Here is a 25,766-nt window from a genome sequence, read left to right as displayed (position 1 = left end):
AGTAAGGCACCAGAGGTTTCCAAAATTCACTTGGTATGCAGTATATACGTATAAAACAACAAATTCTTCAAGTGTATTAAAGGCAGTCTATCAGAGTGCGTACAACAGATATTGAAGTTGTGGAGTCGTCACTTTTCAGGCTTGAGCGCCTCTCAGCTTCTGCAGCAACGGCACCTGGCGAGAAAGGACAGATTATCTGGCCTCTACTGAAGCTACAAGGCAACCGGACACTTAGTGATGGAATCAAATGCACGACTCTCAGAGCGTTGATGAATAAACATGAACATCTAGCAAACATTCACATTAAATGTCTTTTTTTCTTTTTCTTTTACCTTTGACAAATCCACTCCAGTGAGCGCATTGACAGACACGGGAAGCTCAGCCAGAAGGCGGTTCACCTCGCCCGTCACGCGGCCGCTTTCCCCGCTGAGGATCACTATCTCATTGGTCTTGGCTAGTGGCGCTGCCACCTTGGAAGCAATCTGCAACGACATGATTTAAATGCTTCACGTAAGCGGGACAGGCCACGCTTTATACGGTCAGTCTCGTGAAATACGAGTCACGAAAATTAAAGATGTGAAACGGAGCCGTCGTTTTCCGTGACTTGGCACAAGGTTCCGGATACGATTGGAAACTACTTTAATTAGTGACCCTTTTTTTTTTCTGTGCATGAAATGATGATGCATTAGGAAAAGCAATTCGCTCTACCCGGGGAGCTTTACTGGATGCTTTACCTTAGGCAAGGCCTCGAGGACCAGGGCGATTTTAGCTGCCTCTCCGTACTTCTGATACGCCTCAGCCTTCAGTCTCATCTTCTCAGCCTCCGCCTTGCCGATTGCTTCCATTGAGAAAGCCTGTGCTTCCCCAACCTTCCTGATCTTCTCTGCCTCAGCTTGAGCTATCAGCACCCGTTTCACCCTGATGCAGAGAGAACAGCACAAGTTCGGGTCAGTGACGTGTTCATCGTACAGTAACCAGGCTCACCGAGATGGACTGTAATACGTTCACGCAGTATCCCGCTTAGCTCTACGTGACGCATAAATGGATGCAGTATTTCTAAAACGTCTGCGCGACAGATAAGAATCCTCTGTGATAGTTCTCTCCCCTAATTAAGCATCCTTTTAACTGAATGTATAATGAACTTATTCTCACTCACTTTTGGCCCTCGGCTAGCTGCTGCATTTTGTAGGCCTCGGCCTCAGCTGGCCTCTTCACAGTAGCGATGAGGTCCTTGTCGGTCCGGGAGATCTCTTTGTCCTCAATGGTAATCTGTTTCTTCCTCTGCACCACTTGGATCTCAATCTCCTCCAGACGGATCTTTTGCTGCTCCTTGGCTGCCTGCAGCTCGTACGCCAGCTGTGCTTCTGCTTTCTGAAAGCATCGGGAGACGGTAACATTTCTAAAGTGCAAAAACACACATGTTTCGTCCAGAACTTTCAAAATCATGGTTCCCACCAGAGTGTTGACTTCCTGGTTGAAAGAGGCTTTCTGCAGCTCCAGCTCTCGTTTGGAGTCGGCCATCTTGGTGTCAGCCAGGAATTTGACGTCCATCATCTCCTTCTTACATTCTGCTTCCTTTCAGACAATGAAGCAGAAGTCAGTTGGCTGCACAGCAGAATCCGCTTCCGCGCCAAAGGCTCCTTACCCGTATCCCAGCATCCTTCTCTGCCTCAGCCACACCGATGTCTGCGTCCCTCTGGACAGCCGCCGTCTGGGTTTTACCAAGGGAGCTCAGGTAATCCAGTTTGTCATAAACGTCCTGTGGGCAAAAACAAACATGTCAATGATGTCATAATACAATAGTTCTTCTTATTAGTGATGGAACACTAGTTGCCGGGGGGATTTATTTACCTTAGAAGTGCTACTCAATTATTTGCTCATCATTGGAAAATGCATGATGTATACAGTATATTATCCTGAGACTGGAGCGAGTGAGAACGGCCCGTTTGCTCGACAGATTTCCTCATCCCTGCGTCTCTTGTTCGACTCCCTCCCTCTCATAAATCTTGATATTGATTCTAATTGTGCAACTAAATCCTACTTTATAAATAAATAAATGGTGGTTTGAATGGAATAAAATATTGAAAAGCTGTTGTTTGGACTTGGCAAGCAGCTTCTATTAGATGGTAGTAAAGACATAGACAGTTCTTAATTCATGTAGTCGGATCCAGACAGCCGTATTAAAACGGTTGGCAGATCTCTGCTGCTGCTCTTATTTAGCAATTGGTTTTCTTTTCAACTCACCTTAATGGTAAAGCTCAGAATCTCGATGCCCATCCTGCCTACGTCTGGAGCAGCTACCTCCCTCACCAGTTTAGCAAACTGGTCCCGGTCCTGATAGATCTGCTCTACAGTCAAAGTGCCTGTCAAAGAGAGACACTGTGAAGACCTCCACACCACAGGCCCACGACACGAAACAAAACAGAAGCCGCAGGTGGATTGTTATAGATTTTATGAATATTTTTATACATGTGTTTCACCCTGGCTCTAAAAGGGAGTAGGAATTTAAAACTGGAGTCCTGCATTCGGTTCAGCCAAAATCAGTCTAGTAATTTATTTACACTTGCCCGTCACAATACAAAATTATGTATAATATTGACACGAACGCAATTAAAATGAATGTCCATACCTAGAATGGAGCGAAGATGTCCCTCCAAAGTCTGCAGGACCACACCTTTTATTGCCGTGACTGATTTACCCAAAAACTGCTCGCAAGCTATGGCCAGCAAGTCCTGCTCTGTCATGACTTTAACCTGAAGACGAAGCGGACAAAGGACATTTCTACATAATATGTTTTTTTAATGAACAAAATGATCTCAGATAGTGAATGCTGTCTCATAACAAGCAGCTGTACATGAACTTTGCCTAAATAAAAGAACACATTGGTGAAATTACTGATGCTTTATGAAGGTGAGGGGGGGGGGGGGGTTCAGAGAGAACACACTGGGATGTAATCTTACCTGAGCCACTCCTGTGACGGTGATGGCCACCCCCTCTGCTGTCTCCACATCCTCACATCTGGGCTGTAGAGTCATGATCTCCAGGGTAATCCTACAGTAAGGAACAAAAGCACGTTTATTCGGCCATGAAGAGAAGACTAGGCTGTCGAATAATAGAATAAAATATTCAGGTGTTGATATTTTAATACAATTTCTGAATATTAAAGATTGAATCTGCATTTTAAAACAGAGAGAAAATCTGTTATTTTTCTTTTGATTCACACAGATTGAATTCAGGGGTGGATAAATTAAACTTCAGTCAAGTGCGGCTCAAGAGAAGATGGCCGATTTCACCTGCGGGAACCTTGCAAATGAACTTTTTAAGAAGACGGTCATCCAACTGTTTCACAATAAAAGCCTTCTTTCTAGCGTGCTTTTAATTTGATACAGGAAGTAAGATTCAGCTTGTTGCAGCAAATTTAACAAGCCGAAACAGCAAGCATTATGAAGAATGGAATATTTCACCACATGACAGCGCTGTCGAAGTCACATTAAGCCTATTTAAACTCCTCCGTGTGATTAAATGTGAACCAGCGAGCAGCAGTAAAAGATTAACCAGAGAAACACGTGCTCTTGTGAAACGGCACCTCTAAAATCATTTGTGTAATCTGTAATCTGAAAGGAAAAGTACTGAACTTGTGCACATTAGACATACACTATATACAAGACTCAGTATGACCGAACAGTTTTCATATACTGCTTTTAATGACAGAATCTCCGTACATATGTTACAAAAGCATTTCAATGAGACGTTGTGAGGCCAATTCCATTGAAATGTGTATTTAAATGGATTTTGTGAGTATAATGACGTCACCTTTGGGTGTCTGAGAGAAGCCACCAGGCCCAAGACCAGCCTCCAACAACATAGGTCTTTATATCAGAACCACAACAGCCACCTGAGGGAGAGAGGTACAGGTTTACAGGTAACACACCGAAAAGAGCAGCTCGGAGAGGAGCACATTCTAATGATCAATGAGGATAATTCCCTGTTGGTTATTTATTACATAATAATCTACACTCCCAGTATGAGCAGGTGGAATGCTTTGTATTCCACACTTTTATCCCTAAAATTCAGGTAAATCATTCAATAAATTAATAAAAGTATCTCTCCATCTGCCCGCTACAAGGTTCCATATGCTGTAAATATTCCAAATTGAATTTTTGTTGTGATTAGATGAAGAGATCTGAGGCTCCATATCAATTAAATTTAATTTATCCTCAGTAATTTATTTTTACTTGTCCAGTTTTCCTATAATTATTTACACACGGTGTTGATTACCGTTAGCCGCGCTAGCCTTCCGTCCTACGTGCTAACAACGTTAGCGCAATGGCTTACAGCAAACCGTAATTAACGCACTATAAACAAACACAGGCGAGTCTCGGGGCGCTCTTACTCCATTTTATTAACTTAAACGACATCCACATAGAGTCTTTTTTTTTAGCTTTAGCGTGCATTGGAGTGATATCCTGAGGAAAACAAGAGCAAGAAATGCGACTTGGTTAGCCACTTAGCACCTGCCACCCGTCCAGTTAGCTAGCTAGCTAGCTAGCAGCAGATACCGTTAGCTTCACAAACATGACAGCTGCGCTTGTTCGGGAAGAGGACGAGCAGCTTACCGGAGACGACCAGAGCTTCATTTGGCCCCACAGTCAGGCAGTTCCCCATGTTCACGCAAAAGACAGCAAAAAGAAAACAGTCGAGCGCGGTTAAAATCCGTCACGGAGTCGCCCTGTCCGCTGCTTAATTTGAAATGCGAATGCGTGAGAGAAAAGAAAAGAACAGCAACGAAGCTTACGCCCCACCTAACAACACCGTGACGTCATGATTCTCAACACGAGAAAAGGACTCTGGTTTTAGAGATATTTTAGTGATGAAATGAAAATAAATATGACTGGGATTATTAGTAAAGACGATAAACTTAAGGCAAGCTCGACTATAATGCTGGTTGCAATAAACGTAGACGTTGACCTAAATTTACAATCACCTTATTTTGAAAGGACCTACCGGATGTCGCCGTATCTGCGTTATTTAACAACCATAAGCAGGTATCATAAACATTTTTAGGAATGAAAACTAAATCGTTTCTCGTCCCGCTGATTAAATATTTTAAGAATTAAACAAACAGCTTTTCATAAAATAAAATAAAAGTAATTGACATTTGCGCAACGATTACGTCACAGGATGTAGATTTGTTAATCTGATGCAGATTTCAGATCTGAAAAGCAGGAAGAGATCAAAGTAAAAGTCATTCCTGCTGGGTGCGCTCCATTTCAATACAGAAGACCGCCAGGTGGGTGGAGTCCTATTCCAAAAGCTGCAACAGTGTTCTGTTCTGAAAATACTGTATCCATACTGGGATGAGTTTTTGGGGTAATAAAGAATTGGACGGCCTCAATTGTTCCTAACTGACATTTCAAGGAAGCTAATGTCAAACTTACTCATAAAATATTATTCCTAAATGCTGAGATATATAAATATATATTGTACAAGACAACCAAAGAAAAACTTAATAAAGTAACTCAAATAAAGGTATCGAATACACAGTCCAAATGAGGTTTAATGGCAAAGTACACCATTTACTTTATTGTTTATCTGGACAGAGATCTGAAGCAGCAGCAACATTTCAGAAGAGGCATGAAGACAAGCTTTGATAGGAATACAGATTTGCTAAGAAAGTCGGCAGCATCTTTTTTTTTTGTCCACACAAGTTCCAGTTTAACAGAGACCAGATTCTTTATTCATCCTTTATTGAGTCAGTTTTCATTTTCTTTTATGTGTTGTATGAACGTCTAACACCCTCAAACTGAACATAACAGGAAAGCTCGGGGGAATGAAACCGATACAATAATGGGAGAGGATAACATGGCGGAATAAAAACATGAAGGGTTATGGATGGAGGAAATCTTCCTAGAGCCTCAGGTCTTCCTTCTTCACGTTACAACCCAGCAGTGCGTTTCCTTTTTCCACGCACTCCGCTCCACACGGAGCTAGAAAAAAAAAAGAAACAAAAGCCATCAGCAGGAGGAGACAATGTGGGCAAACGGCTACCGGTAATTATTCATCAGCAGACAGTTATTGACGACATATCCGCAATAATTAAGATCATTACTCTTCTCAGCACGAAGCCACTGCACGGCTTTCATAGCCAGAAGCTCCCACTCATCCTTAGCATCCATCTGGAAACCATGAAGCCACGCGAGAGCCAGAATGGTAGCCCACCCATCTTTTTTCACCTAAGTCGCAAAGAAAATCAAACGCATTGTGCAAGGTCACTGTTTAAAAACAGATATCGGTGCCATGTAGAAGCCTGATTAACACCGCAGTTATGAAACCAGATTCCAGACGTTCTACTTCCTGTTTCATCATTTTACCAAAAACACCATGAAAATATTTCCACAATTCTTTTTTTTTTTTTGGACAATAACAAACGTTTGCAGGCTTTGACTTTTCCATCTCCTTGCTGGTCGTTCCCAGAACAGTAGCCAGAGCAGGATCCAGCTTCCAGCATCCACACGCCTGCTGAAGGCGGACCAGCTGCAGCAAAGGGTTTCTGGGAGGCTCTTTGGGTACGACGTCTCCTGGGGGACAAGATCGAGGCAAGAGAAATCAAATTCATGTCTGGGAAGGAAGAAAAGGAACAGCAGCGGGGCACAGAATTCAAGCTGCAAAGTTCAGGGGAGGCAGATGTCGTGAGCTTTGCTGTTATTCGGTCATACATTTAAGTGCTGGACCAATGAAACGTTTGGGGGGGGGGGGGGGGGGCATGAATAAATGTGCAGGTGCACGTTCAAACACCTCTACCTTACTTACCAGTGATCTCTGAATCAAAGGAATCTTCGCGCGCTTCGACCGCTACTAAAGCTTCGTCCGCTACTAAAGCTTCAAGTGAAAAAAAATAACATTACAAGATTATTACGTTATTATTAGTATAATATACATTACATACATTATTATTACAAGATTGCATCAGAAAAGGTGGAGTGTTACCGGTAACTGTGACATTAATTGATTGAGCATCCCAACAACAATCCATTCTAATAATTAATGATTATGAAACTCATAATAAATCATTAAATAAATGGATTATTCATTAGTAAAGGGAAACTGATGACGTGCATTTATCTACTTACCTTGTGAGAATAGAGTTTTCTTTGAATTCTTCTTTAGTCCCTTGGAGACGACCCTGTCTGGGCTCCAGGATGAAGATTTGGACCTAAGAGCTGGTGAGAGAGTGTGTGTGTGTGTGTACATTTCTCATGTATGTGCTCCATTCCCAATACGTTTTTCGATTACCTCCAAACATTCCAGGACTTGAGGCCATCATCACAGGCGGCGGGCAACAGGCGTAGGCTATCGGCGGCCGAGCACAGCACATGCTCATCACTGATCACGAGCAAACCGGCAGTGAAACAATGCTCGTAAACACAGTGGAAAATAGTAGCTCAAATATTTAGGCTTTCAAATATTCAAACGAGAGAAACGTTTCTCACACACACACGCCACTCATGATTCACTTTAGTGTGCATTATTTATCCGGTGGTTGTTATTTCACTAGAATGACACTCACTTCTTATTGGAACGTTCCTGCGCACCAGAGGGCCCTGAATCTCCTCGCCGTCCGCTTTGTTGACGGCAATGAAGGCGGTGAAGGCGCTGCTCACTCCTGACTGAACACTGACCTCCACCACCTTCTCCTTCACGCCTCCACCCTCCTCGCCTTCCTCCGTCTCCAAGGAGCGGATGAGAGTCCGAGCAGCCAGCCTGTGGACCGTTAGTCTGGAGACGGGAGAGACGCTTTAACAGCGTAGCCACGCGGCGTTGTCCTATCGTGCAGCCCGACTGCACACGACGTCATAATCTTCTGACTCAGTGAGACCAACGCCGCTTTTACCCGCCGTCCTCGGTGGGTTTGAGGCTGAAGTGAAGCTTGTTTTCAGAGGGGTGACCCGCCAGGCTGTACTTCACCGTCACGCAGCCCTTTGCTGCCTCTGGACTCTGAGAAGACGTTAATTCAGATTGCAGATTAAAGATGAAACAGATTCTGCCCAGATAGAGAAGGGTTAACCACTCCTACCTCTCCCGTGAGTTGGGCGTAAATCAGTGACCTTTGACCCTGGAAGAGCGCTGTGATTGGTGGAGAGAGAACATTGACGGAGACCTTCTGAGGCAAATCCCATTTGACGGCGACGCCCACCACGGCTGGTTGCAGAGCGAATCGCAGCGACTGCATTGCCTGATTGAGAATAAGACGTATAATAGTGATATAGCACTATTATATTATGTTCTATGTTGTGTTTTATTCTTGATTGCCAGTATAGAATGATTGTTAGCAACTTTTTAAAAACATGTGTGTGAACATCTTACTTTGGGCTGCATCCTGTCAGCGCCTGTGATGAACTGAGCATGACCCCCTCCTTCCTTAGCCAAACCATTGATCAGAGCGGTGCTGGCTCCTTCCCCAATGCCGAAAGAGAAACACCTGCGACACACAACGACGTTATTACGACATTAACGCCGGACATATTCTGAAAATAGTGTGTGTTTTTAAGGTGTTACCTGTGGGAACCTGAATTCTTCCTCACCAGGTTGAGGACTTCTTTAGTATTGCTCACCTCTCCGTCAGTGAAGACAAATAGCTGGGGGGGGGGACAAATGCACCTGTTCACTTTTTCTCAACCTGTTAAACATGTATTGTGTTTTTCCAGGTATGTCGTAAACTTGACTGTGCATTTAAAAAAAAAGCTCCTTTCTTTCTAGTCTGGTCACTCAAATTGCTTACTCTGCATGATCTGGCATTTACCCATGAACAAACTGCTAGCAGAGGCTAGCATGCAGGCAGTAAGGCCCCTGGGATCAAACTGGAATCCCTCTGATCAACAGATGAAGTTATTTTCTTTGGAGTAACACAATTCGTGCCAGACTGTGATTAAATAAGGTTTAAGCTATGTTCAGGGTTCAAGATTGAAGCGCGTCTCCAGGAACTTCATTAAATTCTAGAGACAATGTGTGTGTGTGTGTGTGTCAGCGTTCATTACTTGTCTAGGCTGACTGGGAACGCAGGACTGCTTGTAAATATGCTTGAGCGGTGCCAGGATCTCGGTTCCTCCCATACCAGCCTCCATTTGCTCAACTTTCTTCAGAGCATCTTCGATGGTCTCCTGGCTGTACGCAACGCTTTTACTGCAGTCACACAGAAAAACCCACATTTTTTTTCAAAGATCCTAGATGGACAAGTTTGATGATGCAGTTGTGTTGCTCTCAAGTATTTTCACAGAAAAGTCTGGAACAAATCAGCTGATAAACTGCAGGAAGGGGGTGGGGGGGCGGACTTACGGGAAGATGTGTTCATAGCTGGACCCAAAACTGTAGATGTTGAAATAGCAGCCCATTGGTAAACTCTTCACCAGGAGCAGCAGTGTGTCCTGAAAGGAAGAGAGAAGTAACGAAGGCCTCGGGGGGGGGGCGGGGGGGGGGGGGGGGGGGGCTACGAAAGGCAGCAGCACACACTCCGTACCCTGGCACTGCTAATGCGAGTTACTCCCTTCTGTTGGCCCGTGCTGGTGGTGGGGAGGTCCATGCTTCCAGATCGATCCAATAAGAACACGAACTCGCCGCAGGAGGCGACTGAGGACATCAGATCCTTGGGGAACTCGGGGTACAGACTCAGCATCAGCGCCGGATCACCCATCAGAGATCCTGAAAACACACCCCTTTGGATCAGCTGGAGCTCAGCAGCTGTTAGAGTGGGACATTCCACCAACTCACCGGGCTTTGCCGAGGACTGTCCCGCCTCCACCAGAGCGGTGGGCTGGTGGGCATCTTTGTAATAAATCAGCAGTTCAACGTCTCGGTCAAACTTGTGTCCCGCAGACAACTTGACCTGCAGTTCCATAAGCAGCCTGATAAATAAAGCAGCGACAGCCACAGCGGGAGGAACGTCGGCGCTCTGCCTACCGCGGCCTGGGTTTGCTCCACGTTGAGGTACTGGAGCGGGTCCAGGGGACAGTTGGACTCTACTTTAGGGACGGGACGGGGAGAGGACACCCGGGCAGAGAAAGACAGACTGTAGGGCACCTGAGAGGCTGGAACAGAGGTCACCCGGACACCCGGACCTTCGCTACCTGTGAACAACACGAGACTGTGATTAAAGAAACAGAATCTTTAGCCCGATTCAATCATTAGAATCTCCCGGATTAGAATCTTCCGGCTAGTTTTCCCACCTATTGGTTCGTAGCGAGGGTTGAGCACAGCAGGAAGACAGAACCTCAGCCCGTCATCGGCCTGCACAGCCAGCTCAGTGACGTACTCCAGCCTGATGGAGGCGCTCTCTCCTGGACGTAGACTGCCCACACTCATGGAGAATATATCTGGACTCTGGTCGCTCTCCTCCAAAAGGAAGGCCTGCCGACCGGAGCTCAAAGCGTCATCGTACTCCTCACGAGCCTGGACGACAGATGGGGGCGACTTTCACTCAACTCACTGTGCTTTAAAGGTCTTTGAACTTTTTTCCCTGTCCGGCTCACCTCCTGCTTCTCCTTCACCTCGCCTACAATCTGTTTCTGTCCAATGGTAGCGCTGAAATGACAGACGGCAGCGTCTCCAGGCATCGGGAAGACAAAAACGGCCTCCAGCGGTTTGTCCTCTTTGTTCTCGTAGTTCAGAGTGGAGATCACCGTGGCGACATGATCCCTCACCTCCACCTGCACCTCCACACTCTTCAGAGGAACTGATCGATAAAGAGGTGAAAATGAAGTGAACAGAAACACGGAGAGAATTTACAGTCACATATTCATTTTTGTTTATTAGCATCTTTGGAACTGATTTGTATATTCTGAGGGCTCACAGATTGATTCATTATTTTAGAACTAATAATAATCGATCAATAAAGGTCAGTTCTTTGTGCAGTTTTTTTTTAAATCTATTTGGTGTGACTAATAAAATAGAAATGAAATGGGTTTGGCCGTTCCACCTGGTTCCTTGTTGGCGGTGAGCAGACCACAATGACAGTTCTCCATCCTGAAAGCTTCAGAGGCTGCGCTGCAGAGGAAGTCAAATAAAACAATAACGACAGAATTATTTTGTAATAAACTGAGCAAAAAGTCGCCGTTAAGCCACCTTGGAACGTTTTGAAACTGCACCCACCTCTTATATAATCTATTTATATAAGATTGATATGCTGCGTTCAATAACAATCAGAACTATGAACTTTAGATTCATAATAATGCTAAGTAGAGTAAGTCACATGATATCTTAATTAATATGACAGCTTGTGATCTAATTTATATTAGTTGTTTATCGTTTGTTGTCAAGAGTTAAAAGGCCGCATAACGTGTTGATTGTATACAGACAATAATGTCAGACTGCGCACACAGAGGTAAAGTAAATAAATAAAAACAAACACTACTACGGGCTAAACAGTCAACAGATTTATACCAAATACCTTTGCACCTTAAACAGGAAGTGTCCGGAGAGAGAATAAAGAACGTAACTCTTCTGGTTAGACCTGTAAGAATGAAAACCCAGGCCAGGCGCACTACTTTATGGTTTATAGGTGGAGTCGGACTAAAGGCGGAGACACACTAGCCAAATGCTACGCCTCAGAACTGCGAAGGGGCGCGTCTGTCCTCGTGAACGCGCCTGGGAGCAGCTTTCACTTTCTATGTTTTATTTATTATAGTATTTACAGATTATGTCAGTGGGATAATTTGAATACATGTATAATCATTAATATCTTGATTAGCTCAAAAAAATATATCCCGATAACTTTCGGTCACGTCAAACAAACGAATTCGATAAAACACAGACTCTAGGTCATTTCCTGTAGATGAACGGAAGTCATTTCAAAATAAAAGTAGGCTGCTTGGAGGAAATGTCTTCCTTTGTAGTGGAGGAGATGCTGGTATTATATTATATTATATCTTTATTTTAGTAATATTCTAACTAGAATATTATTTAATTATTATAATATTCAGATTTTACTGTTCTAATGACTTTTCTAATGACCTTTTAATTTATCTTTTATTTGTCTGCACAAATGGATGAATTCTGGCTTCTGACAAATTCTGAAAGTTTTGAGCACATCCTGACAGGCCACATATCTGTCATTCCTCGGGTTAAAGTGAATAGGTGACCTCACTTGTTTTTTTAACACCCAAATATCACAGTACCATCTTTTCGCACCACCATCGCACTAAAAAAACAGATTCTTTGTTATTTCCACTTTGAATTGCTCATCAGCTGAGCGCAAATAAAAATCATGTGCAGTGACATTGTGGTTTGTGGTCAGTGGGATTGTGATGAAATATCGCAAACACTATCTGCAAAAAAAAGTCCCCACCTCATTTGTGCTTCGGTTCTCCCAAAAGTCAATCATTTTATTTGTGCAATGACTTTTTATCAGATAGCTGGGGGAACCAAACTCCGGAGAAAACAGAAGACTAGAGCTGAAAATACCCCAATAATGCACCCACTTCTTTTACAACCCTCAGTCCAACAAACTGAAGTTCAACACTAACCCTCGCGTTGGCTAGCAACTGATGCTGTGCATTGTTGCTGGAAATGTGGGTGACTAGGGAGAAAGGAAGGGCATGTAGTTGTTTTGTTTTTTAACGTTTTTTGGGGGGCTTTGTGAGGAAAAGAGAGAGTGATGGATGGAGGACGGGGGGGGTTGGGGAAGGCATAGGTTGGACACCCTGGCTGGTAATATATGCGGCCCTATTGTGGCGATTCAATGCACCATTCAATAATGGGGAATAAGGAGGGGTGCAAGCCTTTAGGGGAGCGATGACGAGATGTCTTCTGCCTCATGTTGTTGCCCTACTTGATAAGAAACTTACCCAACCCTCCCATTTGAGGGTGCTTCCTCCATTCAAATCATAGCTGTTATTTTTCTTGCCGAGGAGATAACCAGAAAAGAAGCCACAGAAAGAGAAATGTGAAGACTGGATCTTACACAGAGGAATGCTGTGATGCTGAGCTCTTATGTTCCACTGCTGACAAGTTGCAGCGAAGGTCTACGCTGTCAAATCAGCACACATATACGGCGATATATCTGCATTTACAGGACGGCAATGTCTCTGCTAAAAAACTCAAGTGTCTGAATAAAATCGGAAAAGTTGACTGCAAAGAAGTGAGGTGAGAATGTTTTCATTTTTTGTTATCAAGTAATATATAGTGCAATTAAATTTTAATTCTAAAAAAAAAAAGTTTAAAAACTAAAACCAGAATCAGTATTGCATTGCTCCTGCAGACTTTGTTAAAGGAGGAGTCATTGTGCTCTCAATTCTAGAGTCCGTACCAACCAGTTAAAACTGATCTGATAAATGGAGGCTGGCAAAGTGGAGGGAACAGATAGTTCCGAGTGAGCCTTACTTCTCAGCAGCAGCAATAAAGCAAGAAAGTCTGAGATGAACGTGCTGTAAGGTAGCAGTGTTTGAGACAAAAGCTAGCGAGCATGAGGGAATATGTAAAGGAAAGAGAGCGGATGTAGCCAAATGCTGCAAAAATCCTTATTTTATTCTACGCAGGTATAGGATGTGATGTCCTCTTCCCGTCGCAATAACACGATGTTGCAGAGAAGAGAGCGCATTCGGGATGCAAGCGGGAAGACTTTGCACTGGATTGTTGTAGCTTATCTCCTCATGCTGCCGTTGCCCTGCACGGGTTTCCTCCCCAACTTTTGGTCTCGAGTTTTAACGCTGTCCTGGAACTCTCACACACACCAGTACATCACAGAGCAATCTATACTCAATGTCACCCTGGAGACTCTGAGGACCGCCAAAAGACACCAGCATGGAAGCCACGCAGGAGAACAGGTGCCACGATTTCTGCTGTTGGAATATTTATTGTTGTGATATTTGCACTATGGTGGTAAAAAAAAAAAAACACCCTGCTTACTTCCCAGACCGGACTGGGCCGCGGCTTCTGGAGAGCTGTGGGAGAGGTGACGAAATCAAACGCAGCCATGGACTTTCTGAGCTCCACCAGGTCCGACCCGGTGTACCACTTTGATTCAGAGCATGTGGACAGCGCCATGCTGATGCTGCGGCAGCTCTGGGGTCAGACTCTGCTGTCGGTACAAGCAAAAGAATACCAAAGTGCCCGTCACAGCTTGGGACAACTGTTTCACTCCCTGCAGGTAAAGTGACGCTGCGTTTGATTTAGCCATGACCGCGACTACTGAAATGGCAGAAAGAGCAAGATATTCTGTTTGTTTTACAAATGCTAAAGCACAAGCGTTAAAATTAAATCCCATAAGCTGGAAACACTCAACATTAAACCTTCTCTTTTACACATATTGCACCAGGACTTCTACAGCCACAGTAACTGGGTGGAGATGGGCCAGCGCTTCATTTACCTCCACCTGCTGCATCCAGATGAGCCAGCCATCCCTGTGGCAAAAGGTAACAGAACCGGCAATACAGAACTTTAGCACGCTAAACTGTGTTTATAGAACCAAATGTAAGGTATGCTATATAATATATATATATCATCACAGACGATGACTTTGACAATCTTTTATTCCAACTTTATGTTTGGTGACAATTTTTGTTATTTTCTGTCAGCAGGATGTCATGTTCGTGGTTTTTTTTTTCACGGATGTCTTTCTGTTGTCACTTCCTGTGTTCCGCGCCTGACCTTTGTTCCCCTCCTCCCTCTTGTCTTCACACCTGCTTCTTATTCACTCTTCGTTCCTCTGCCAGTTTGTTGTACCTCTGAGTCACATTCCAGCATTTCTCTCTTACCAAAGCCTTGTTTTTTTTTTAACCTTTGCCTTTTACCTGTTGTTCTTGATACCTTGTGTGCTGTGGACTGCCTTTTTGTGTAGTTTTGTGTAGATTTTTGTGGAATAAACCTTTCTTACTACAGTTACTAGTGAACCTTTTGCTTGTGTTCTTTCATCTGAATCCATACCATCCCACTCAGCGCTCTTGATACAGGAATGTGGACTTAAATAAAGAGAAACAGCAAAGCAGGTTATCTTAAAAGTGATAAGGCTTAGCGGAAAGGCAGGTTACACATGAACACGTGGTGCCTTTTAGCATCTGTGGCTGAACCATAAACTCTTCCTCTCATAAAATGTATTGTATATAGAATGAAACTAGACTTTGGTTTAGACAAAACAATGTGGTTTGGTTCCGGAAAAAGATCGGTGAGGAGTGTTTTCTTTCTCACGGCATGAATCTTGTTTGCGACCACACAATTTCCACCTCTATGGGGACTTTCTCACTTTCTCCAGAATCAACATGCACCCATATCAAAAAGTAATAATCTCTTTCATGGACCAAAATTTCATACATTTTGTTGGCTTTTTGTGATATCTTGCAACTTGCGTAAGACCCCCTACCCCCCCTTCTAAACCTCCCCTTTCTGTCTGTCTGCAGAGGACATTCCTACCTGCATGGAGTGCTTCAGTCACACCTGTCGTGACAACCTGCTGCCACGAATGACTAATGCCGAGCAAGACGCCAAACTGCTCACCACTGGCTACTTCAGCGGTGTTCCTTCAAAACCTCTGGGTAGGTCTTCAGCCGCCAGCAGTGGAAAAACAAGAACGTTTTCTGACTCTTTGCTAAATATACAATGAATTCTTCAGGCAAATGTAGTCATGGAGGTATTCTGGATGGGAGTCGCCACACAGGCGCCATGGGGGGCATCAACAAGGACAGCACCTCACCTCTCTTCTCGCCGCACCATTACCTTCATGCGGAAGCGGCCGCTTTGGCAGCCCAGGCCACCCTGAGTGTACTAAGAGACCTCAGAGACACTGTGGGCCACAAATGTTTCCTCAGGTAGACAAGTGTTTCACAGACGTGACTCCCTGAGGAGGAGCCTGTGAGTCGCGTGCTTTTAATTCCTACAGAACCTTTTTATCAGGCTCTTCAGCGTGAAGCAGGTCCCTGCTTTAGTCTTTGTCATGGACACCACTGGCAGCATGTTTGAGGAGATCACCGCCGCTCGCCTCCGGGCCCTCTCCATCATTCAGAACCGAGCCGGCGGTCCCCAGCAGCCCAGCACCTACCTGCTTGTGCCCTTTCATGACCCGGGTACGAACAGGGCTAAATCCCTTCCGACTTTAAAATATTTTTGTACTTTATTTTCATGATCAAATTGATCGATTTAAATAGAGTCATCAGCTGTAGCTCATTATCTGGCAAGTTTACCTTCCTTAATCTGCAGGAGTAGGACCAGTGCATGAGACCGATGACCCAAACCAGTTTATGCAGCACATGGAGAACCTGATGGCCCTGGGAGGAGGAGATGAACCAGAGATGTGCTTCTCTGCTATCCAGGTAAACGTACAGCCCATTTCTACTGTGAAAGAAGAGAAGCATCACGAGCACGTCTGGGAGCTAACGTCCTCATCTCGTCACGTTTCAGCTGGCACTCACTCACAGTCCCCCGCTGTCAGAGATCTTTGTCTTTACTGACGCTTCCCCTAAAGACGGCCATTTATTCAACGCTGTAAGGGCGCTCGCGCTCGAGAAACAAAGCAAGGTGAGTTTTCATTTTAAAGAGAATTCCTCTGTTATGAAAGCAACATCATCTACAAATGTAATCCATTTAGATGGATGAATTTTGAGATACGGAAAACTCATGGTATTCCATCATCATGCACAATTGGATCCATACAGAGGGGTGGAGCCATGGCACCCTTATGGTTATACTTACATAACTGACACATTTGAAACACCACTATAGAAAATTATATGTATGTTTTTGGTGATACTCCATAACTCTGATGATAAACCACATAATTCCAATTGCTAGGAGAAACCTTCCTTTCACCTCAGCCATTGCTCCTCTCACAGGTTATTCCCCCCCCCCCCCCAGGTAACATTTCTTCTGACTGAAGACCCAAACTACACAACAGTGAGCCGAAGGCAGAGGAGGAGCAGGGCACCTTTGTCCCCTGATCGTTTCTCTCTCTACTCATCCCTGTCCTCCCTGTCAGGAGGACTGACAATATTCACCACAAACTCTGACATCCACGGCGTCTCTGCCATCGTGGAGGATAACACAGCGGTGGACAAGGTACAACATCAAGCTGCTGTGATGAAGATCAATATTCTACAACCCTTTCAAATCTAATCCAAGTACCCTTGATAAAATGACGTCCCAACAGGGTAATCATTAGCCTGTTTTTATCTCTATAAACCTTTTTGGCCACTTGGGGGCAGTAGAAACGAGCTGTCAGCTGATTCCTCTGGCTCTGTTTTTTGGTCTCCATCAGGCTGATGATTTATCTGTGATCTTTTTTTTTTATGATCCAAATCAAAATACTTGCAGCCATTGTCCCAGCCTTTCTTTTCTCCTTCCTCCCCAGGTGACGCTCCTCCATGTGGAAAGCAAAGAGTTGACATCGTCCCATTCCTTCAGAGTCGACAGCTCCATAAAGAATGTCACACTACATATCAGTGGCATCCTGGTAGAGTGTACCCTCACCAGTCCATCAGGTAGGCCTACTATACCCACTATTATCGACATGTGATGTAAAATAAGCTCATTTCTTCTTCTTCTCTTTGTTAGGTCAAAGCCAGTCTCTGCTGACCGGACCGCGTCCTTTGGCAGAGTTGGAGCATTTCAAGGGTCTTTATCGCATCAGCCTTTTCTCTCCCATTAAACCAGGCTTGTGGAAACTCCAGGCCAAGAGTCACGGACACCTTACGTTCAAAATTATAGGTAAAAGAAGAAGGAAAAAAAACCCAACAAGACTTTGTCAAAGTCCATTGGCAAATATTAACCAGCACCATAGTTGACATTTCTTTGAACTGGAACTGAGAATAGAGCAAGACTTGTCTTTTGACCTACATCCACAGGTGACAGCAATGTGGATTTTCTCTATTACTTTGCCATTATAACAAATGAGACACATCCAGGACTGGCCAGAGTGGAGGGTAGTCCAGTAGCAGGTGAGACTATTGATTTTATTGACGTGTGTGTCAGTCCAATGACTATTCGTCTACTATTTAAAAATACAATCTCATTCCTGACGCCCTAGGCGTCCCTGCCTTCCTGGTGCTGGCCGTGACGGGCCTGACTCCAGGTGAGAAGCCATCTTTCAGTCACATGAGACTAGTGGGAGCTGATGGCGAGAGTCTCCAGCAGGTGAAGTTGAACTCATCCTCCTCTTCATCATCCCACTCCGTGGAGGAGCTGGTGGGCAGGGTGGATTCTGTTCCCAGAGTACCCTTCTCTGTTCGACTCGCAGGCCGAGACAGCAGCGGGAACAAGCTGGAGAGGGTTTCCTCTGAGGTGGTTCAGCCCACTCACGTCCAGATACAGGTAATGGCAGCCAGATTCAAACAATCGAAACCTTGTTCCCTTGTGCTTCTACTTCATAGTGTGTGTCCATACTTGCAGGTGTTGTCCGTCCCCCGCCTGGTGCCCGGTCACAGCACAATGGTGGACTTTGATATCCAGAACCACGGCCCTGCTCGACTCTTCACCCTTACGGCTGATGACGACCGTGGTTACCTCCAGAAGAGGGGACCTCACAGGTAGAGCCGAAACAAAAGAATGCATCAGAACAGGAGGAATTGTTCTTAACTGTGTGGGACTTTGACTTTCTGTCCATCAGGCTCTATGTTGCAAAACAAGGATCTTTGCACGGTCAGGTGGACCTCCACGCTCCTGCTACAGCTCAGCCAGGGCTGACCGTCACCCTTACTCTTAATGTGCATGGGCTCGACTCTCCCGACTCAAATTATGCGGTGGCCTATTTGACCATTGTCCCTCCGGTGAGCACGAAACTACTGGAATATCAATCCATTTGGTCTGTTTTAATTGCATTATGTTTGATGCAAAGGACACTTTCCCATTTTCTCCTGTAGGATCCTGACTTGTCGCCACCATCCTGCTCCGTTGCACGAATACAGTCTTCCTGTATTTCCAGTTGCAATGAGTCTTTCTGGAGTGTATCCCTGGCTGTTACAGACAGGGGGCGCTCTGGCCTCGCTGCCCTCCAGTTACAGAAGGGCGAAGGCATTCTGACTTTATTGGACAACCCTCCAGGGGACAGTTTGACAGAGGTCCAGCAACAATCCCACAGGGACAAGACAACCGATGGAGGCCACAGTCACCAACACAAGGCCAAATTAGAGAACGGTGACGCCCCTTTGAATGTGTCTGAGTGGGTGCCGGACCCATCTCAGCCACTGTGGGTGAGGTACACGTCCAGCTGTTGTTCAGATCAGGCAGAGCTGCTAGTGTGGGACGCAGCAGGAAACATGAAGCGCTGCCACCTGACGTCCGGCCGGCAGAGGCAGCTAAGTGACAAGAGTGCAGAAACCGATGGGTCTGGAAGGATTAGCCACACAGCAGGGGTTTGTCTTCTGAGTCTTTCGCTGTGGTCTTCTCTGCGTTAGGTCGAAGGGATTGCAAGTGTTTTGCAGGAGGTAGCTTCCCCTGCTTTTATAGGACAAGCAGAATTTTATTTTTATTGTTAAAGTGCACACGTTGTCTTCCTTAAATTTTGTTATGTGCTCATACCGGTAATTTCAAAACTGGTGCAATGAATAAAGAATGAACGACTTTGCTGTTGTTGTTTTATTTAAATTTGTATTTACGTTTTACCGAATGGGATTATCCGATGCCGCACTACTGTATTTTACCTGAAGGAAATAACGCTGAGAACAAAGTGTACGTCATGCATTAATAGCATAATCTATTTAAAATGATCAAATGGATTAATCTTTTTAATCAGATTTTTTCACCCGAGCGGGTGCATTGTGAGCACGCGCGTCGCGCATGGTCGGAAGAAGGTGGTCCCTGAACTAACCCCGAACACAGAGAAGGGCCCTCTCGGTCCCACCGAAACCTGACAGCTGGAATTGACCTTAGGAAGTTGACCTTAGGCCTACATGCTCACGAGAATCAAGATGTAAATACAGAACATTTACACACAAACCCAAAAATTAGTTAATCAACGATCATTGCTGCACAAAAGAAGGAGCGATTGTGGGGAGGTTGAGGCCTATAGTAGAGGCGCCAGAGTGGGATAGAGGCTGGATGAAGGCCACGGATGTGTGTCAGTAGATCACTGATAAGGTGACAGAGAAGCTTTATGATCCACAAGAAGAATTCAAGATATATGATGCACCCTGCTAGAGACGCGGCAGGGCAGAGAACACAGACACACACACACCCCGCAACCGGACAATCACAGAGCAGTGCTGCACGTCACAGAATGCAGGACAGGAGTCAAGATCATCTGGGAGCACATATTACCGATCATAGGAAAGAGAAGAAAGACGGTCAAAGAGGACCTGTGCATGAACGCGAGGTGAGCCGGTGAGCCACAGAACAAACACTGCAGTTCTGTAAATGTGTCTATGATCATGGAAAAGAAATGTAAAGATTTTATCTGAGTGTCCTGCAGGTTCTAATGGAGGCCTGATCAGTGTGTGACAGGAGAACTACGTCTGGGGGGGGCACACAGAGGTTGTGAGACAGTGGAGGAAACGGTTCAGCCGTCCCAGAGTCCCACCATGGATGTCCTGAATGCCTACCAGACCACATAAGTTGGGAGAGTACAAACACACTCTGTGACAGGAAATTGGACAGTGGTATTCAATATGCTCTGTTTTTGTAGATATTGAACGTCCCCATGCAGGATGTAGTTAATTTAGTTCATAGAAAGTTTTGAACAGCAGCTTGAGGAACAAATAGAGACATTGAGTGCGCAGATGAGTGCCCAAATGTGGAACGGGGGAGCGCCGGTGTTCTCACAACATTCCGGGACTGAGATGAACAGAGAACAAACAAGGCCACCATATCTGGAGGGAAGAGATAAACATTGACTGTCCTTGGTTGAGTTGAGCAGACAGACGGAGCTCAGACGTAGAAGTTAAGGATTGTTTCACGGAAAGATGGAAACATATCAATTATATGATGTTCTAGGTTCGACAATCAGATGAGAGATATTGAGGAGGAGGTCAAGACAAAAAATGATTCACGATAGGAAATAGCAGACTTCGCAGAGACAGTTTAGCAACATAACTGAGATAAAAACGATTAAAGTCTGAGATAGGACAATAAAGACGATTTGTAGGCTTAATGAGAAATGACGGCTAACCTAGACTTTTATCAGTCACCTGAGAGTCCAACATAGATCAGAGTCACTGTAATTAGACTAACAGAGAGCACTAGTGAAATAATAATAAAGTTACAGAGTATGAGGGGAGTTATTGGTGAGACGATTGGACTGTATGTGCTGTTGTTATGTCCCTCTGTGCTCGGTGTCCTCTGATAACTGACTCTACCCCATCGTTCATACGGCCTTCTCTCTGCACCTGCTAGCACGGATTAGATTAGGATCTGGTGCTTCTTGTTTCCTTCCATCCTTGACATCTCTTAGATTAGCCACACACGTTCATGCACCCCTCCCTCCCCGGCCTCACATGCATTATAAGGAAGTCTCCCATGAAATGGCACTGCAAAATATGGCGTGCACGCCGGGGCGACGAGACGAGCACTTTTGGGTGAGTCATCTGAATTTTTTTAAATTTTATTATCTGCTTTAAGCCAGTGCAAAAGATGGTAGTTCATTAACCCTCAAAAGCTAAAAACATTTCATAGCACGCTGCACTTTCTTGTGACGCAAGACACAATAAGAACATGTTGAGAAATCCAAAAGCCGTCCTCCAGGTAAACTTCAGGGTCAGTTGAGTAGCAATGTCATGAGTTCAGCCGCTGGCACAATAACCCACGGACTTTGGTTAACATTATTGTAGACCTGACACTGCCATTTGAAGAAACCTCATTTTTGTTCCTTTGGTAGTGGTACCATAGAGTAACGTGGAAAATACCCATGCCTTCGTTTGTTTTGTCTAATTACTGATTACCCAAACCAACTAACCAGATAAAGTCAAAATCTGTCGTTTCTTGCAGGTGACGGGTTCATCCTAGAGATGATTTCCAATGAGAACTGATTAACCGGTGGGGCTAGTTTCTCATTTGCCAGACACCGGATCAGCCATGAATATAAGAGCAGAGCTGGACACACAGTGGTGGCTTGGCTGAGGGGACTGCTTTCAGACTGGGCTTCCAACCATGGTGTTTAAGAAATGCCTTAGCTTCGACAAGCATGCAAAGCTGGAGGAAAGAGGACACTGGGGGAGTAAGGTGGAGTATCTCCTGGCCATGGCGGGGAACGTTATTGGCTTGGGAAATGTATGGAGGTTCCCTTATCTGTGCTACAAAAATGGAGGGGGTAAGATAAATGCTGCTCACTACTCGCTGCCCAGAGGCCGTGCTACAGGTATGCATGATGGCTCACTTTGTAATTCAGGTGCATTCCTGGTGCCGTATTTGGTGTTTCTGATGACCAGCGGCGTACCTTTGTTCCTGCTGGAGTCCATCCTCGGCCAGTACACCCAGGAAGGCTGCATCACCTGCTGGAAGAAGCTGTGTCCTCTCGCAGAAGGTACAGGAATAAATCATGGCACACGCAATTACATTTAATTGTGACCATCCTATAAAGTGGAAGAATGTGACAAGGATAAAGAAGAGCTCGACAACCTTACGATGACTCGGTCGGCCCCTTCGGATTATAATATCCAAATGTGCATGTTTTTGGAGGTGGTGAGAAACCTCACATGGACAAATAATCTTTTACTCTATTTGTCTTTAGGGACGTTCAAGGTGAAAAAGCAGTTTTAGATTTGGACAGTTAGATTCACCAACGTCCCTGTTTTACGCTTATCTAGTAAAAGAACCACGTTTTGCTACGCAGGTATCGGCTATGGGGGGCAGGTCATCTTGGTCGTCGGCTGCGTGACTTACATAATTATTGAGGCGTGGGGGCTGCTGTACCTGGCGTTCTCCTTCAGCTCCCGTCTACCCTGGGCCACCTGCAACAACGACTGGAACACAGGTAACATAAAACTGCATCTACCGATAGACGAAGCATTAGTTCCTTCACTGCCTGATGTTAAAACTCCAACTAAAATAGCAATTGAAAAGATAAAATAATTACGTCATAGTTTTTCTTTCTTTCTTGCTTTCACTTCAGATGATTGCTTCGATGTTTCCATGCAAAATGGCAGCTTTGGAAGGACCAACCAGACGAACACAACCTCTCCCGCCACAGAGTTCTGGGAGTATGTTTATTTTCAAAAAGCCACGATTGGTCCAAATGAGTCCAGATTCATCATTTTGACCCATCCTTTCTTCCTCTAGACGACGAGTGCTGGCTATCTCTGGGGGGGTTGAGGAGCTCGGCGGCATCAGGTGGGAGGTGATGTTGTGCTTACTGGCAGTTTGGGTCATTTGCTACTTCTGCATCTGGAAAGGAGTCAAGTCTACAGGAAAGGTATTCATGGAGTAGGTGCTAAAAGTATGGCAAACTTCTATGTTTTCAAATGGCTGAAAGCCCCCCCCCCCCCCCAGGCGGTGTATGTCACTGCTACCTTTCCCTACCTGATGCTGCTTGCTCTTCTGGTCCGTGGATTATCTCTCCCCGGGGCTCTGGAAGGAGTGATGTTTTATCTTCTACCTGATACCTCAAGACTGGCAGATCCCCAGGTAGGTGCGCCATCATGTGTTGTGTTGGTGTAGCGTTCAGGCAGACAAAAGTCCTCACTCTTGTTTTGTGTTTTAAACAGGTTTGGATGGAGGCCGGGACTCAGATCTTGTTCTCATACAGTTTGGGTGCCGGCACCATAACCGTGCTTAGCAGCTACAACAACCCCAGCAACAACTGCTATAGGTAAGAACTTGTCAAGGTTCTAACATCAGCTTTTCTGACAGGAGCTACATAAATGACTGCTGTGAATTCAGAGGGTATGCCTATGTGTGTTTTGTTTTTTTAGAGACTGTCTGTGGCTGTGTTTGCTGAACGGTTGCACCAGTTTTGTGGCTGGATTTGCAGTCTTCTCTGTGCTGGGATTCATGGCCCATGAGCAAGGCGTTCCCATCGCAGATGTGGCCGAGTCGGGTAATCAAACCATTTTTTCCTGACCTCATTCTGGATCAGATCCAGAATATATTTTTAATTATAGTGCATATCTGAGGGACCCCTTATGACTGTGATGTTCGGTGAGTGAATTGAATGCATATTTTACAAGATATGATTTTTTTGAAAAAGCCTCCATTATAAGTAAATGGGAAAATCCAGGGGTTTTTTTTGTATCCAGACTGGTATCCGGAGCGCTCTCAAAATGTAATGGGATCTAAATTAGACAAACTTTTTTCCATCAAGATCCATTCAGCAGCTTTTCCGTAATCCTGCTAATGGACAGACAAACACCGTCACAAACGTAACCTCCTTGGCCGAGGTAAAAATCTAAACTTCTAAAGGATTCAAATGTATTTTACAAAAAAAAAAAAAAAGTCCAGTCCATAAACTGACCTGCTGATCGTACCGCCCTCCCCACAAATAATGTTCATCTGACATCGACACAGTTGTGAGGCGCTACCATAGCGTTTTAGTGCATAATCGTCTCGAGACAACAAAAGTAGATTGGAGGAGGAGGAGCTGAGTCACGCACCTCTGATGTGTCCCAGGTCCAGGTCTGGCGTTCATCGCGTACCCTCAGGCTGTGGCCTTGATGCCTCTGCCCCACCTGTGGGCCATCTGCTTCTTTGTCATGCTCATTCTCCTGGGCGTGGACACACAGGTTAGACGTACATTCATTATCTGAAGGATGGACGTTCACATTTTGAAACGCACTCGTTCCCGTCTTTCTCCGTGCAGTTTGTTGCCATGGAGGTGGTGATAACAACCATCATAGATTTGTTTCCCAATGAAATGCGCAAGGCAGGCCGTCGGGAACGCTTGCTGCTTCTCTTCTGCATCTTGTGCTTCTTCTGCCAACTCGTCATGATCACTGAGGTGAATATTGGAGTGCATGTTGATCTTATGACATTATTGCGACAGTGTATTATAAAGCGTGTCTCTACTGTTGTCTCCAGGGAGGGGTATATCTCTTCCAGCTGCTTGACTACTATGCTTATGGATCCGGCGTCCTCTTTCTGGTTGTGTTTGAATCGTTGGCACTGGGATGGTTGGTTGGTAGGTAATTTCATATATTTATATATTTATCCATAAATCAATCAGAAACCCCAAACCTGTTTTTATATTGTTCATGCCACCTCATCTGTTTTAAAGGGGCTGATCGGATCTATGAAATCATGTACGACATGACAGGCGTGCGCATAAATCCGCTATTTAAAATCTGCTGGCGTTACATCACCCCCCTGGTGTCACTGGTGAGACTGGGTTTTCGTGCATTTCCATTTCTTCCCACATTTAAATATTGTATTTAAATATCTCCTCTTATATTTTTGTCCTCAGGGCTCTTTAGTATGTTCTTTAGTCTGGTACAAGCCCCTGACCTTTAATCGCACGTACGTATACCCAGACTGGGCATACGTGCTGGGATGGGCTCTGTCGCTCTCCCCCACTCTACTCGTGCTGGGATGGGCTCTGTATAGACTGGGAACCGTACCTGGAACTCTCCGTCAGGTGGGACACCTGTGTGACTTATAGCATTACTTCAGGAGAGGACAAAGATGAGATATTCTTTTCCTTGAGATGATCAAATGATGATTGAACTGAGGTTTTTAAAAGTCTAACACAATAATACATTTTTGTTCTCTTAAATCCCTCCAGCGTTTTCATGTTCTGTGTCAACCTGACCCTCAATACTTACCTACCAGAAAGAAGGAAGTGGAGCTCCAGCAAATCTCCATGGAGGACCAAGAGTCCATTAAACATTGACAGGAAAAGCTAACTTGATCCAGAACGCCGTCTTCTTTGATGC

The 25,766-nt window shown here is 45.0% G+C and overlaps 4 protein-coding genes across 4 annotated transcripts; 2 read left to right on the top strand and 2 right to left on the bottom strand.

Annotated features, from left to right (window-relative positions):
* Positions 1-94: 94 nt before the first annotated feature.
* Positions 95-4,665, bottom strand: LOC137901388 (flotillin-2). Its single transcript, XM_068745413.1, has 11 exons — positions 4,617-4,665; positions 3,814-3,895; positions 2,961-3,051; positions 2,630-2,753; positions 2,245-2,363; positions 1,646-1,759; positions 1,456-1,575; positions 1,157-1,371; positions 735-918; positions 333-482; positions 95-174 (listed from the first exon to the last, which is right to left on the bottom strand). Exons 1-11 carry the CDS (start codon positions 4,663-4,665, stop codon positions 136-138), a joined length of 1,287 nt encoding a protein of 428 aa, XP_068601514.1. The 3' UTR covers positions 95-135.
* An 891-nt stretch (positions 4,666-5,556) lies between these two features.
* Positions 5,557-11,024, bottom strand: LOC137901240 (von Willebrand factor A domain-containing protein 5A-like). The gene is made up of 19 exons (XM_068745253.1): positions 10,970-11,024; positions 10,524-10,726; positions 10,221-10,443; positions 9,955-10,121; positions 9,766-9,880; positions 9,515-9,696; positions 9,334-9,422; positions 9,036-9,180; positions 8,557-8,636; positions 8,365-8,479; positions 8,075-8,233; positions 7,892-7,995; positions 7,568-7,776; positions 7,294-7,383; positions 7,131-7,220; positions 6,811-6,879; positions 6,430-6,578; positions 6,110-6,233; positions 5,557-5,987 (listed from the first exon to the last, which is right to left on the bottom strand). Exons 1-19 carry the CDS (start codon positions 11,013-11,015, stop codon positions 5,908-5,910), a joined length of 2,439 nt encoding a protein of 812 aa, XP_068601354.1. The 5' UTR covers positions 11,016-11,024; the 3' UTR covers positions 5,557-5,907.
* A 2,541-nt stretch (positions 11,025-13,565) lies between these two features.
* Positions 13,566-19,367, top strand: vwa7 (von Willebrand factor A domain containing 7). Its single transcript, XM_068745714.1, has 16 exons — positions 13,566-13,814; positions 13,904-14,137; positions 14,306-14,402; positions 15,384-15,518; positions 15,596-15,791; positions 15,877-16,046; positions 16,180-16,292; positions 16,381-16,497; positions 16,834-17,034; positions 17,327-17,456; positions 17,530-17,682; positions 17,820-17,912; positions 18,002-18,285; positions 18,364-18,500; positions 18,581-18,740; positions 18,834-19,367. The coding sequence occupies exons 1-16, from the start codon at positions 13,566-13,568 to the stop codon at positions 19,365-19,367; spliced, it is 3,003 nt and encodes a 1,000-aa protein (XP_068601815.1).
* A 2,686-nt stretch (positions 19,368-22,053) lies between these two features.
* LOC137901668 (sodium- and chloride-dependent GABA transporter 2-like) lies at positions 22,054-25,723 on the top strand. Its single transcript, XM_068745713.1, has 14 exons — positions 22,054-22,213; positions 22,292-22,426; positions 22,736-22,876; positions 23,015-23,102; positions 23,182-23,314; positions 23,392-23,526; positions 23,607-23,710; positions 23,814-23,938; positions 24,508-24,620; positions 24,698-24,835; positions 24,916-25,015; positions 25,112-25,222; positions 25,308-25,468; positions 25,616-25,723. The coding sequence occupies exons 1-14, from the start codon at positions 22,054-22,056 to the stop codon at positions 25,721-25,723; spliced, it is 1,752 nt and encodes a 583-aa protein (XP_068601814.1).
* The last annotated feature ends 43 nt before the right edge of the window (positions 25,724-25,766 follow it).

Source organism: Brachionichthys hirsutus, chromosome 11, assembly GCF_040956055.1.
Source record: "Brachionichthys hirsutus isolate HB-005 chromosome 11, CSIRO-AGI_Bhir_v1, whole genome shotgun sequence".
NCBI classification, from domain to species: domain Eukaryota; kingdom Metazoa; phylum Chordata; class Actinopteri; order Lophiiformes; family Brachionichthyidae; genus Brachionichthys; species Brachionichthys hirsutus.
Note: the sequence above shows the minus strand (reverse complement) of the source record. Positions and strands in the feature narration are given on the sequence as shown.